Raw genomic sequence first — 15,278 nt, 5'->3', positions numbered from 1 at the left:
CTAAAATTTCATCCCTGAGCTCATAAATTTTTCATTCTGGGAGTACGTACACTAAAAAAAAAAAAGTCACTGTAGAGGATCTGTGTGCAAGTCAGTTGTGTGGCAACAGTGGGGGGGGGGGGGGGGGGGGAGAGCAGGAAACTGAAGGAGTCAGGACCAACAGCAGCGAGCGTGGAAAAGAGGTGCGAGTGATGAGTAACAGAGGGGAGGAGACGAAAAGAGAGGAGGCATGGAAACGAAGAAAAAAAAAAAGAACAAAAACATTTTTAGACCCACGCACTGGGCCTCGGGGTGGGAACGAAACAACTGCAACCATGTGGAGGAATAAGGAGAGAGAGCTCTTATTGTGCTTTAGTGCGCTGGGGTTGATTTGGGGATAAATTTCATCCTCTTACTTTAAATCACAATAAGGTGAAAAGTAAACCGAGAACATCGCTGAAGACTGGAGAGAACGACTGAAAAATCAGAGGGGACGGAGAAGCGAATGATTTACGGGATGTCAGCGGTAGTCCATCATCCCTGCTGAGTTCTGGTGGTCTGTGAACAATGTGTGACTCTTAACAATAGTACTGTGTGTCACGTTTCCCCCGAACTCTCCACTCCATCTTCAGAAAGTCAACTCTGTCAAGCGGTAAAGCCTAAAATACTTTTTCATTTTGTTCCCATTTTTTAAGTTGGTGTTTAGTGTTCATTGGTTTCTGTGCTCTGCTTTCCACATGTCAATCATCAGGCAGCAGCTAATGTAAAACACATTGTTTCCTGTGCTCTGGAGGAGCTCCAGGGGAGGATAAAATGACCAGGGACCAGGTGTTTAGAGCAGCAAGCTTTAAGCAGCAATCATAAACTGCATGGAACTTCCCTCTGTTCATTTTTTTTTAAAAACTGTACATAATGATGGATTGAAAATATGGGTGCTGCATCTTTGCACAACGAGGCACATGCAAACAGACCTGTGCACATTTACATTTATATTGTAGACTCTGTGGTTACTTTGTTAGCTGGACGTGCAGTAGAGGTGATAATGACAATCGCTCTTCAACTGTGCTCTTCATCAGGTCTTGTGGGAGCGCACAAAAGCACATAAATCGTCCTAATGAAAGCGTAGCTTGACATGCTTGTGTAATAAAGTACGTGTCTAGAGAACATGCATGAACACTTTGCTCGTTTCCTGTGGCGCGTGGGGTAAACGTGTGTCAAAACATGCATATGTACTCATGTTTAAGCGCTGTTGTAAATGTTGAGCTATACTGCCCAGTCGTCCTTTTGAGGCACAGAGGGAGTGGTAAACAGTGAAGGTCCATATGTGCGTGAGTGCTGATGATAGCGCGTATGATCCGACAGCACTTTCACATCTGGATAACAGACCACGCTGGAGAGTGAACTGATAAATACTCTCTCTCTCTGGGGATGCATTCATTTAAACCAAGCTCTGTCCACTGCCTGCCGCTCACGGTGCTTGTGGATACTTAAAGACAACTTAACACAAAGCCCGGTGTAATAATATCAGAAATAAATCAGAAATAATTACTTTTCAAGGGTGCTATCAGTTTCCCTTTCTCAGCTCACACGGGGTGTCTCTTTTCACCTCTGGCATCCTCTAATGACTCTCATGCATATCTAATGTGAGGCTCGCTTTTCTAGTGAGCCACCTTCCTCAAGGTCCATTCACTTCTGGTTAGAGTTCATTACAGCGCAGGGCAAATAATTCAGCCTGGAATACTGTAGGCAGCAAATTATCATATATGTATATAAAATGATCCTGTGTCAAACAGATCACGGCTGAGCGTCCTACCTGGAAGGTCACAGCCCAGAATCTCCACTCTCATCCCAATGCCTGCCGGAGACCACCGCTCTGGATAGAGTCGGATATACTGGGCCACTGTCTCCTCGAAATGCCGGAGCTCTGGGGTGTCATAGTGTGTGTTCCCCTCAAAGATCTGCACAAAAAAACCAACACTGCAGTGGTTACTGAACTGGTAAAAAAAACACACAAGAGCATCGCTCTTCATCTGCCCGCCTCCCCTGACCCACCTTTGGTAAGCTAGTCTTGCTGTCCATGATGAAATTCCAATCTTTCCCATTCAGGCTGTGTGCCACTTTGTACTTCCTGACAAATGCCCGGTTATCTGTGGCCGCTCCACTTCCTGCGTCTCCTCCCCTCGCTCCCTGGGTGATGACTCCGCGCACTGTCTTGGCTAAACCCAGGTCCACCTGTGGAGTTTAGATTTATAATTTAATTCAATTCAATTCAGTTTTATTCATATAGTACCAAATCACAACAACAGACACCTCAATGTGTTTTATATTGTGCGATAAAGACAGTTATAGAAAGAAAACCCAACAATCACACTATGAGAAAGCACTTGGCAACAATGGAAAGGAAAAACTCTGGGCAGCCTTTTTTTTTTTTTTTTTTTTGGGGGGGGGGGGGGGGGGGACTCATGCATAAGAACAATAGTTATGTTTTTATGGCAGCTGTGCTCTGTGACTGCGTTTTAACTTAACTAGAAGGTAAAGGTGTATGCTAACATCATTGCTTTAAAGTAATGCACAATAAATGCAAAGTCTACCTGCAGCCACTCCTCTCCAGCCAGTGGCTGCGCAGGAGCAGGGAACCAGCCGGAGCGGCTGGCCACGAGACGGGTGCTCCCGGGATTCCACACCACGTCCCTGCTGGATGAGGTTGAGATCTGGGCATCGGGGAGCAGGCCGGACATCAGCCCCTGCAGGTCTGAACACGGAGCATCTGGAGGGGAAAGGCAGAGAGGGTTAGAGACTTCTTTAGTTTCCTTGGAAGAAGAGACCACCTAACGCTGTGCTGGTACACATTTTCCCACCGGGGAGCTGTTAGGCTTTGCCGCAGGATCACACTGCTGGCCACTGAGCATTAAGAGTTTAGACTGGAACAAACAGGAAAAGATGAGGTGAGAGACAAGAGAATGGAGGGAAGAGAAAAAAAAGATGTGTAACAAAGCGCTACCGCTTCATGTTCAATATGCAATTAGGCTGCCATTAGTGAGATAAAAGCATATGTTAAGTCTGCTGCTGAATGGGCACACTTGTCTGCTTTGCATGCACGCTTCTCACATCTCACATCTAACAAAAAAATACCCCGAGCGCCATATAATGCTGTTCGGAGCATTGTTTCTTTATATTCTGTACAATAGCTCGTCTGCTCATTATGCGGCACACATTTTATGTACATTCGCCGACTGAGAGAAAGTTTTATGTACACGTCAAAGTGCTCGGAAATGAAACTCATTCCGATACGGATGGGTGAGTAGAAGTGAAAATAAAATAATATAAAACTTGCTGAGGGAGTATGTGTGAGAGAGAAATGAGGATTAAGGGGATAAAAATAAGGTATGATACAAGGAGCGGGGAGACAGAGAAGTAGAGAGTGGAAAGAAAGAGTGGTGACGGGGGTGAAAATAAAAGCAGAGAAGGAGACTTGGAGCGGGAGATGACGGCTTGGGGAGGCTGGGAAAAGGAGAGAGAAACGCAGAGATGAGTCGCCTGCAGAGACAAACAGTGGGAGAGGGGGAAGGACGGAGGTAGGCGGAGTGAGAGACGAGCGGCGCTGGATGAGCGCGGAGGGCGTCGAGAGAGACGGAGGGGAAGAGATGTGGGGAGATGTTAGTAGTGCTGACGGTTTAAGAGAACACAGATCAAAGTTTCATGCTGTTATGTCACCGCAAATGCAGGAGATGTAAATAATGAATAAAAAGCGCAGGAGACGGAAAACGTGTGACTGTGCGTACGTGTGGGAAGGGTCTGTGTATATTCCAAGAGGTGTGCCTGCTTTTTTTTGAGGTCACGCGCTATATTTAGAAAGCGCCTGTGTGCTGAAGCACCTGTACTGTAAGAGCTAATAGTTATTCCAATAGCAGCAGCTGTTGAGGCTGAGGCGAATCACAGTTTCTGATGTAAGAGTGAACGGGGAGCCATGAATGATTGATCGGTACTCGTTTCTCAATCTAGAGGAGCTCACGGAGCAAAGACGGCACATCAAAAAAAAAAAAGTCTCCAAAACCATGAGAGGAAAAATGGGATGTGGTGGTGGTGGGGGGTGGCAGCGTTGAGGGAGTCAGAGACAGAAAAGCGAGCAGAGGGGAAAAAGAAGTGGGAGAGCACTGAAAGAGGAAAATGACACTGGTGGTGCCTCTGGAAGAAAGAACAGAAGCAGAAGCTTTCTTTAATTAGCCCGAGGGTTGCCATGTTTAAACCACAGCAAGAGGGATTGTGGGAGAGAGTATAAATACACATTTATGTCTGAATGCGTGTGTGTGTTTGATCCGGCCCTTTAAGGTTTAGGAAGTTAAATGTCGTTAAAGCTGATGGGTTTTTCTTTCTTTTCTTTTTTTTAGAACAAGTTAGATTTTAAAACAGTGCTTTGTGTTGGTTGAACCGAGAGGATAGAGCTGGTGCATGATTACTGATTTAAACCCACGAAAAGTTCTGTTCAAGCCATGAATGCAAAGCGGGATGATTCTGGCAACTTGACTGCTTCATGACACGCACACACGCCCACGAACGCACCTGTAATCTGGCATCCGTAGAGCTCGAAACGAAGGGCGATGCCGTTCTTCCAGGTCTGTGGTCGGATCCGAACGAACCGGGCCAAGACCGGCTGCGGGACGCGGTTGAGAACCACTTCGGCCGGATCTGTGTTAGCGTGGAAAATCTGGACAGCAAAGGCAAACAGAGGACAAGCAAAAAAGGGTTGGTTACCATCAGGAGGAGATGTGCTGTAACTTAGCTGTGCTGTCTTATTTCTCTTTCTCAGTTAGACACACACACACTCTTGTTTGAACACCCACCCACAGTGCACAGTTTCGCTTGGCTTCACACACACACACACACACACACACACACACACAGTGGCAGGCCGGACAAAGCAGAGACAACCCAAACACGGATCCAGTGTCACCAGCCCAGCTGTCGATGTGTTTTAGGGTCGAAGGTTCAGCACCGGGAGGCTGGGAAAGCCCATCGAAGGATGAGATTTCCTCAAACACACACACACACCCTATCGACATCTATCGACTTCCACACACCTCTGCACTGGTGGTCATAGGAAGCTGTGGGAGAGTTGACCTGACACGACAGAACATGATTAGCCGCCGGAGACAGGAAGTCTATCCAGGTGGGCAGGATGCGAGTGAAATTCACTTCCTGACGCTTCCACAGCATCAACATTCACTTCTCCCTGAACCGCTCCTTTCCTCCCGTAAGGCAGCGGGGTGGGGCAGTGAGGGTGGAGGGGTCAGAGGGCAAATGTAACCGCGGTGGTCAAGTTACTTCCTGTTGTGGGCAGAAAAGTGTGCAATCGCCTGTGATGCTCGAGAGAATCGGATGGGAACACTCAATTGTGACTTCCTCCTCTTTCCTTCCCCGCATCCTCTTCCCTCCACTCTCGAGCCCACATCGCTCTGAATCCCTTCATCTCAAAAACCTCCATTTTCTACATAAATCTCCTCGTCCAGACCGCGCTGTTGATGTCTCCTCACACCTCCCGCATGCCTTTCTTCCTCTTGCTGGCGGCTACTCACTGTAACCGCACACCCAGACGCAGGAAACCACAGGAGCCCACACAAACACGGTCACATCCCACGCACCCAGATAAGCAGGGTGAGCGTCTTTTAACTGAGTGACTGTTAAGTGTCACTCACTCTCTGTTTGCGGTTGACCGTGCCAGCTGATAGGAACGCCGCATCACAGCTGCCGCACACAATGGAGAGATGGGAAGACAACTGCTACAAGCGGCTGAATTAAAGATTAAAAGGCATCATGCCTAAAAAAAAGGTCCCTACACGAGTTTTCTTTTACTTTAATTGAGATCAAACCTCAGCACTCTACCACAGCCTTAAAAATTTGATTTTTTTAATATATTTTTTTTAAATCATTAAAGTCTGCTTTCTGTTTGACCCATTTACAAAATTCCCCTAACTCTAAAAAATGATATTCCAGAAATTCCATAACCGATGGGAATACGAGTGATATCATTTCTAAAATCCTTCTCGGGGGGTTTTATTTGATTTTGGGCATGGCCTGATTAAATCAAGTGGAGCTCACACTGATAATACAAAGCGCTGTGAGTGTTTGAACAGATAAGCGGGCCTATCGCTGCTCTATCTGCTGCTGGATCGAGGATAGACAGCTGTTATGTTTACCTAAGAGGCAAAACAGGGGATGTGGTTATGGGGGTTATGTAAACACCAGTGCGCGTCCATGATGGAAGGCAGGCCTTGCAATACAACCGCCCCATCATTCCCACTCCCAGATGCCGGGTATGTGAGACAAAGAGCAGCACGTGAGGCAGTAAAAACGAAAATGACTGCGGGGGAAAGGAAGCGCGTCCTCAGAAGGATGGTTAATGACAGAAAAAGCGAGGGTGTGCGGGAGAAGGGAGCGGCAGACAGAAAAAGGTTGAATGGAGGGCAGAGGACATAACTTAGGAATATGAAGGGAGTGGTGACGAGCAGGGAGGAAAAGAACAACGAGCAGATCGACTGTAACAGGAAATACTCCATCCAAGCATTTATCACATAATAAGCCAAAATGAGAAAATTCAGTGGAATTTCCTCATTTGGGAAGAAGCTGGAAATGCAAAAACAAGCAAAAAAAAAAAACACAAAAAAACCTAACGAACACTATTTTTTGTGTAAAGTTCCAACTTTGGCACAAAGTTTACTTTAATAAATGCCACGTAAATAAAACAGCAGTGCGTTTCGGTCAATAGAAGTGGGTAGACTGAGGAATGACTGTAAAATATCTGTGGGCTTCAGCTTCCCAGAAATGTTTCAAAATGCCCAACGTTGCTAAAAGGCCATCAGTCAATGCACTGCAACACTGCCAGCTGCTTTTCTTTCCTACTCATCTTTGGATAAAACCTGGGAATGTGGCCAACATTACTGACACAAAAAGAATAATCTTCTCAGTACGAATCATCTCCAGAGGCTCTTTTTATTTTCCTTTTAAAAAGCAAATTATTATGGATGTGAGTGGAGAGAGAGCAAACTTAGAAGAAAGACAGCACAGAAAGACAAGGGCAGTGAAGAGTTGCCGGTTTGGTCTTTAGTGTCCTCGGTTCTCACGACTTCCTCCACTCTATTGTCAGGATACCTGAGTGGTCTCCCACTCCTCACCCATTACTTCTAAGGTTAAAGGTCAACGGCCATGGGAAGCAGATGGTTGTTCATTGACTAACTCGTTGGTAACCTGGTTACTTTTTCGCCAACTTGAAATAAAGGAAGTTGTAGCAACAGGAAGGGCGATCAGTGTGGTTGGTGTCTGGGCCACCTCCAATCTGCCTAACAACTGGAATTTTGGGGTTTTATTTTTTAATGTGTGTGTCTATACGGGTCCCTCCCCTCACGTGAGCGTGCTTTCGAGGTGGGCTGAATAATTGATGCTGTCATGTTGTGTCTCCAAGTGAGCCGAGAGTCATTAAAATATAACGAAGACCCCATTACGCGCTCGCATAGCAACATGTGACGGTCAGGCCTCTTTTTCGCGGACATCGGCAGAACCCAGGCACCACGGGTGTTTAACTATTGATGACTTTTGCAGAGAACCAGGTCACCGCGATGGGCGTGTTTGTATTATAGTAAACATCCTCCTGACATTTCTAAGCAAACAGAGCACGGAAATGTAATGTGCAATCTTAAAGCAGGCAGAGGTTTGCTGGATCTTGTTAGAGCGCTTGTTCCTGGAAAGTGAGGTGCGGATGGATGTACACATCATAGCTTGATTCATTTACCATCCATTCTGCGCTGTTTTGGCACACATCTCCTTCCTCTGTCAGTGTTTTTCTGCAACATGATGGCACCAGGGGGAGATGTGGCAAGCTCTCTGCACAAGCCATTATTTGTTTTCCAGCCATTTTTTTTCTTTCTTCACTCCCATGTTGTTCTCCTGATCCAAGCCTCTTTCTCCGTCCATTACACTTTTCATCCCCCCTGGCTCTCTTCCCCTGTTTCTCACTATGAAGATGTTGACAGTAGAAACTGGTTCCAGCTGGCCGCTCTCTACAACTAGCTCTAAGAGAGGCTGAGGCGAGTGTGTGCGCGCGTGCAAAGGTTGACGTCGTGACCCTAACACCACCTCTGGTCAAAGCCTCCTGCTTGGTGCCGATGTAACCGATTGTGTCTCGCTGTGTGTCGGCGCACGCACACGCTGTTTTTAATACGCATCAGCATGTAGAATAAGCGGAAAACAAAGCCTGTGTGTTTGTGCCCGAGCTAGTGCTGTGGGATACTACAAATGTGGGCATTGATCGCATACCAAGTGAATACAGGGCCAGTATTAGCGATACCACCTGATCGATCGATATGTCCACCGCTAGCCTGAGAGCTACAAAGGTAATAAAAGGCTATTCTATTCTCTTCTACTCTACAGTGTGATGGAGGTGCAGGAAGAAAAGCTGAAGGCTGACTTTTCACCCCCTCTCCTCCATGTTACTATGTGTGTGTCAGTGTTAGACTGATTTAGCACATACAGTGCCTTTCAGCAGCACAAAGCTTGCTTAGCACTGGGACGCCTGGGATTTTCTTCACAGACAGGTGACAGCGTGTGTTTTAAATGTTAATTAGTTTGGGCGCGGGAGCGTGCGCGTCTATTTAAACAAAACAAAACAGAAGAAAAAAGTCGTTGCGAAGCTCGCGTCTACGTGTAAGTGTGCGAAATATGCAATTCCTGAGTGTCTTCGCATCTCATCAAGTAATGAGGCGCATATGTGAGAAATGTGACTTAGAATTAACAAGTCACATGGGTGTCGAATTGAAAATGCGATGGCATGCAGAATATTTGGGAAAAAAATTTATAAAATTGACAGAAACGCCCACACCTGGTGGTGTGATTGAGGTGATTAATGTGCAGCGCTGGTGTGTTTTACACCTTTCTGCATCACTCTAATTTCCCACATTACTTTCCCTTTTCTTCTTAGGAGCATTCAGCCCTTCATCCTTTGTTAACACATCAAAAAAGCGACGCATCGTGTCAGAGAGCTGTCTTCCATTAGCAAACACGGGGAGGTAAGAACCACCAAGCTGGCCCTTTCTTTCACGGGTGATTCATACGTGATGCACAGGCACACTCGTGCCTCAACCTTACGCACACGCACACACACTAATGACACGTCTACACGCTCCTGTCCAAAGCTGCACGAGCTTCAAGCTCACTGCTAAATGACAATTAGAAGAACCAAATCCCAGTCATTACAGGACCCCTGACGAGAACTGAGCTTCAACCACTTAAGGGCTCTTTGGGGGGCTTAGGACAGGCTAACCGGGAGTTTGTAAAACACCAGTGGTGGATTAGCAGTCACGGAAAGATTCAACTGCAGCCTTTGGAGAACAGAAGGGAACCTGTCTGACGAGGGTCACGAAGAGTAAAGCGAATTCTTTGGCTTCACCATCACGAAGTCCGAGGTAAAAACCGTGGCTGCAAACTCTCCTAGACGGCTCTCTCTGTGGTCGGCAAATACACAAAGAGCAGGTTTTATGTAACGCAATCTGAGATGCCTCTTTATTATACATAAGAGGAGGGAGAGTGTGCAATAAATCCTTGTAGAGTTTGAATTTAGAGCCCTATCATGCATGCAGTAAATGCTGTAGCTGTCGTATTTCTTTATCATCAGAAGCAGATGGTATGCTTAATCAATTCTGCATTTTATGTAGATTAAGTAGTGTCCAATTAGAAAAAGCAGCAGGCATTATTCCCTGACTTTGCTTCCTCAGACTTTTGTTTGTCGGGTTTTCACCATTTTCTTTAGAAAACATACATTTTTCAGATTTTGTTCTATCTTTCACAGATCTTCAATCCTCCTACCGCCTTTACGGTTTTCTAAAAGCTAACAAAACGCTGTTTTCAAAGCAGCGTAGCGCCACTAATATCTCTCTCCCGAATGCAAAATGCATGCCTAAGCATCTGTCTGATTCCGTGTCTCAAAGTGTCCGAGCAGTTTTTGCTCAGACGGATTACCGGACTCAGATTACACGCCGCAGACAGGCACACATCATATACGTATGCGCTCACACGCACAGATCTCCAGACAGGGAGATCAGCCAGAGGTTATTTAAAGAAAGGGAGGGGGTCCTCTCAATTGTGTGTGTGTGTTTTTCCGGGGGTTCTAATAAATTGGACAGATGTTGACTTTTGTGTCAAATCCACATTTTGTTTAATAATCTCTACATCAAATACCCCCCACTGGCCCCACCCAAACCAATCACTGGCACACACAGAAGGATGAGGGGGGGTGGGGAATCCCAGTCTGTGCGGGTAGTGTGGATTAACCCCTCTTTACACACACGCCCACTCTTGCCAGTCTCTATTTTTTTGTTTGAAATCCACAGTGACCTTAAACCAGATGTGAGGGACAAGGTTTAAATGCCCTGGAAACAGGCTGTCTGCAGGTCACGGCATGGCAACAACCTGCCATTGTGTGTATATAAGTAACAACGAGCAGGCAATCAAATGCAGATTTAACGAGGCTCGATCGAAGCACTAAATGGGAGCGATTTTGGAGAGTAATGCTGCGAATCTCTCAAGGCGCAAATTTGCTCAGTCCACACCTGGCCGGCCTCCAGAGGGTTTCACAACCCCCAGGTGTGTGTGTGTGTGAGTTAGGCTGAGAAAGATGATAAATAGCGGTTCCAGATAAGGGCACACAGAGGACTCCATTGTTCTTGTTTGTCAGGTTCCCCTCCTCTCTCTATCTCTTCCTCCCTCCCGTTCCCTTTCTCTCCAACTCATGACTGAGGTCATGACTCGGGTTCATAAACAGTCTTAGAAGGGGAAAGACTCCTTCAGGAATTTAGCGTCCGCTGATGCCATTGATATGGCTCTCGAGCGAACACAACAACCTTAGTTGTTTGAGAACATCTCGGAGGTGTAAATGCGGCGTTCAGCGTGGATGCTCGGCTTCACTTTAAAGCGAGCTTGCCCGTTGGACCATTTCAGGCTTCGTTTTTACTTATAAACACGTTTAATGCTCTACCTTGTGGTTCTTGCCATGGCGGTACACCATCCAGTCCTCTCCGTTGGTGCTGACCTCCAGCTTGAAGGTTGTGACGTAGTAGGACTTCTGCGTTTCCTTGGATATGGCGCCCTGTGTGGCAATACCGGTCAAAACCTTGAGGAAATGAAGATCCACCTGGAAAAAAGGGGGAAAATGTATAAAACTTGTTTTCATGAACTGAAATAAAATAGAATAGCGGCAGAGAAAGCTCCGTAGACTGCAGGATGGATGTGCTCCGGGCTGATGCAGATAGCCGAGCAGCTGCAAGTCTATTGCTCACACAGCAGCAGCAGCAGATTGTGGCCTTCTACTGAAGAAGCCTAGGTGGTATCTATGAGTGTGTGTGTGTGTGTGTGTCTGTACATTGTGATGTGTGTAAGGGGAGGAATGGTTGGAGGCAAAGATCAATGGCGCAGTGTTCGGATGCATTCCTGAAGAGCACCTTCATCAATCACGGCCTTCTTGCCGCTCTCCTCCGCGCTCTGCCTATGCACGCGTTTGAGACAGGAAAGATTGAGAGTGTGGAAGCACTTCCTTATCATCGGTTCACAGTTCCTCCATTCCCTTTATGTGTGAGCACCTCTGTGTGTCCCCCACTGTACGTGAGAGCCTTCTTCGCCGAGCCTTCTTCCGCAAGTATCACCGAGACAAATTTACTGTCACCAGCGAGTTAACGCGTCGCTGATTCAGATATCAGTGTCGACCCGCTCTAGACTTTGTGCCTTAAATCAAATATTCGCCTTCAGATTTCTACCAGAGCAAACCAACTGCATTTAAAAGTTTCTTAAACACCCGGGCCCTCGAGACAGCTCAAATGCGCGGTTATTTATATTTGGTGGCACGGCTCTGTTCTGGAACCTCTCTGCCCCTTCCACGTACATTCATGGAAAGCTTAAGGCAAAGAAAGAAGCAGCACGACTTCTTTCTGGGGTACGAAACAACTGCAGGTGGGCTAAAGCGACTTAAATAGTTGACATTTGCCGACTGAATGCATGAAAGGGTACCAGCTGATCCGTCAGCTGCTGCGAGCTGCCGCTGACATCGACTGATCTCGACAGCGTAGGCCTGCTTGAACCTCGCGGAGTGATACCTGTATGTATTCCTTGTTGCTGTCCTCTGCCGGCGTCCAAGCGTTGTCGTCGTTGTTGAGGCGAGCCTGGCGCGGCAGCCAGCGATTGTCGTAAAAGGACGTCGAGGCCGTGATTTGGTCGTCGCTGATCTTCCCCGACTCCATGCCCAGCGCCATGCTGCAGTGAAATGCTGACGGGAGAAGAGGGAGCAACGTCAGCTATGTTTGCATTGAATATAACTGAATATAACGGTTTAGCAGACATGAAAGAAAAGGCATGAGGGGCACAGAGCTCGAAAAAACAAGAGGCGTGAAGTTAAACTCAGGCAGACACAAAGAGAAAAGACAATGAGAGGCAGAAAGCAGCCCAACAGGTGAGTGAAGTTAAATTGAGGTTGAGTTAATTTATATTCTAAAAGAAAATAGTATGAGCCCGCTTCTGAGAAATCATGCTCTCTTAGGAGAGCGCAAAATAGGCTGAGAGGGGCGAGGGAGCGCTCCGAGATTGAAATAGCATTAAAGCAGGCACGGCTGAAGAGATCGAGAGGGTAAGAGGAGAGGAGGAAAAAGAAAAAAGATGAAGAGAGAAAGACGAGTGTCAGCAGAGATGACAGAGACGAAAGCGGTGAAAGAGAGAAAATCGAGTTGGGAATAAAAGCAGGTAAGCAAACCTACACTCTGTACACACAAATGCACGCACACGTGCGCTCTTAAAGTGATGGTGCACTCACAGTCGGAGACTTCTTTTTGTGTCATGTTGTAGCGGGCGGAGAAGCCGTCTTTGGCGACAGCCATGTCGGTGTGGAAGGAGAGGGACAGCAGGCCGGAGGACGATTGGATCTCTGGGGGGATCTTTGTCCCGCAGTACCGGCCAATCAGAGGAGCCACTGCACACACACGAAATTCATGTTTATACAGTCATATTGCAAAGAAATGATTTTAAAAGAAACATTCGTGCTGTTATTTTGAAAAACTCAACATTTACTGCTTTTTCTGTATGATGCTACATTCAAGGAAGGAAGAAAAATCAGAAAAAGCACGCACATGTGATAATTCCTATAAGATTAAAAAAAAGGAAATCCAGCACTGCAAAGACAGGTTTCCAGTGGTCATGCTGCTTCGGTAAGTGTTGTCTAATGACTCACAGCATGCCTCTCCTCCATCTCCCCTTCCTCCATTCATTCCTCTCTCCCTTAACTCTCCTGTCCATCCCTCCATCTGCCATGTGTGTGTCTCAGCCAGAACCCAGCAGGAGAGGGAATGGAATCCCTTGCTTTAATGCAAGCTGCACTGGGATCAGCTGCAGACAAGCACTCACACACGCATAGACACACACATGCGCGCACGCACTCACAAACATTAAGGATTACAACGGTCTCCAGACACAAAAATTCTTCACCCTTCCGCCTCGTCTCCCGTCCCTCTTTCACGCCCAAGGAAACTCAGGCTCACTGGAACTGGGTTACACTTTAATTTGCTCCTAATTCTCAACTTTGAATGGTATAAATTGTTTTCAGCTATCAAAGCTCCTAAATTCAAGGCTATAATTGGAATTTTAAATCCACTTGGATCCCTTCTTAGCGACTGAAAATGGAATAATTAGAGCAAATCCTTGGTTCCCCCCCCCCCCCCACCCTGCTTCATATTTTCAAAAAGAAAAGGAAAAAAAGAGAGAAGAAAAGGAACTCGGCAAAGCGAGAGGTGAGAAATGAACCACTCACCACTACTAATGTGGCTTTCATCAGCTACAGAGCAACTAGCATTACCCTATGGCGGTCACTATCAAAGCCCCTTGATAACATCCTCAAATGTTTTTCTCCCCCAAACCCCTCCCATTCCCACTTTCTGATCTCGGCTCTTTGCATACAAGCAGATACTCATCGTGGCCGTCACTCTCGCTCACCCTGGGGAGGAAGGAAGTGCTAGGTGATAAGGATGGAGGACAGGGAGGAAAGTACGAGGGGGGTTAGGAACGGGTTGTTATTATGGAGAGGGAAGAGAACCATGGGAACAGATTGGTCCTCAGGGGTGTCCAGTCCCCCCCCTCCCATGTAATGGGATGGACTGTACGGTAAGAGCTTACATCAAAGAGAGGGATGCCTGCACAGGAAATTGAAGGCTGCTATGCAGATTTCAGTGTAGGAATGTGCATGTGGAAATGTGGCTGTCCACGCACGTTAAAAGGTGAGGACAGGGTGTCTTTCCAGTGTGTCTACGCTCACGCTGAGATATTCCGACATCTGTTTGTGTGTGTCTGTGTGTGTCTGTGCGCTCACCTTGTGGCAGACCGTCCCACACGTCCAGCCAGTCGTACTTGCAGTCACCCTCTCCGACCAGCAGGGGGTCGTTCTCGAGATCGAAGGTCAGGAAGGTGAGCGTGATGTCCATGTGGGGCGGGGCAATGATCATGTAGGAGCATTCCAGATTGTGAGGGTATTTATCCGGGAACCCCGGGGACTCGATCATGCCGGTAGGGCTGGTGAAATTGCGGAAGCAGAATTCCGAGCCTAAGCAGACACACAAGGATAAGAGGATATTTAGAGTCGGGAGTGAAAAACAAAAACAAAAACCCATAATGGTTGCGTTACGAGCAGGAGCAATCGATCACGTGGCGGTATCTCATCTGACTTGCAGAAGGTGTTTCAGAAACTCATTCGTCACTGACAGCCCCGCTGGGATTTTACAGTAGCTGCGGTGGTGAAAGGACACGAACGTGCACGACTCGTGGCTGTAGATGGAGGAGGGAAAAAACCCAACAGAGCGAGCAAATGCTCAACTGGGCATTTCTAATTTTGCATCATGCAACGCAAGCAGGCTTAGAGCTCTTTTTTTGTGCACGCTCCCCTTAAATTCATACCACCTCTGTGCTCTCAAACAATGACAGTGCACTGCAAAACCCAGCCTTTACCTGAGCCCTTAAAAAATTCCACCTTTAAAGACGGAACCCTGCTTTAGAGCATATATTTAAAATTTTACCCTTTTTTGGGTCTCATTTGCACTCTGTGTGTGCGCGTGTCTTTCACTTTCTCTCGCACACCTCGCTCATGCATACCACAAAAGTTGTGTAATGGTTCTAAGTGGGCCCTTTGCGGCGGCTCCTCATTAGCTATGCAGATTTATGCGCCCTGGGCGGCTCACCTTGAGCGGCAGCAGCTGTGTGGCTCAGATCATCTACCCATCAGCCACTGC

The 15,278-nt window shown here is 47.0% G+C and overlaps 1 protein-coding gene across 2 annotated transcripts in view; it reads right to left on the bottom strand.

Moving 5' to 3' along the window:
• nrp2a (neuropilin 2a) overlaps positions 1–15,278 on the bottom strand; it is a 60,803-nt gene that overhangs the window by 19,441 nt on the left and 26,084 nt on the right. For both annotated transcript variants that reach the window (XM_085447227.1, XM_085447228.1), the window contains exons 4-11: positions 14,366–14,596; positions 12,821–12,976; positions 12,111–12,280; positions 11,000–11,155; positions 4,540–4,684; positions 2,571–2,746; positions 2,032–2,211; positions 1,793–1,937 (exon numbers count right to left, since the gene is read on the bottom strand). In XM_085447227.1, the coding sequence (XP_085303353.1) occupies positions 1,793–1,937; positions 2,032–2,211; positions 2,571–2,746; positions 4,540–4,684; positions 11,000–11,155; positions 12,111–12,280; positions 12,821–12,976; positions 14,366–14,596 (1,359 nt within the window). The remainder of the gene's footprint in view (positions 1–1,792; positions 1,938–2,031; positions 2,212–2,570; positions 2,747–4,539; positions 4,685–10,999; positions 11,156–12,110; positions 12,281–12,820; positions 12,977–14,365; positions 14,597–15,278) is intronic.

The sequence above is a fragment of the Copadichromis virginalis genome, linkage group LG23 (genome assembly GCF_057382275.1).
Source record: "Copadichromis virginalis isolate Kocher_CV1m ecotype Utaka linkage group LG23, C_Virginalis_male_GT1.1, whole genome shotgun sequence".
Lineage (NCBI taxonomy): Eukaryota > Metazoa > Chordata > Actinopteri > Cichliformes > Cichlidae > Copadichromis > Copadichromis virginalis.
Note: the sequence above shows the minus strand (reverse complement) of the source record. Positions and strands in the feature narration are given on the sequence as shown.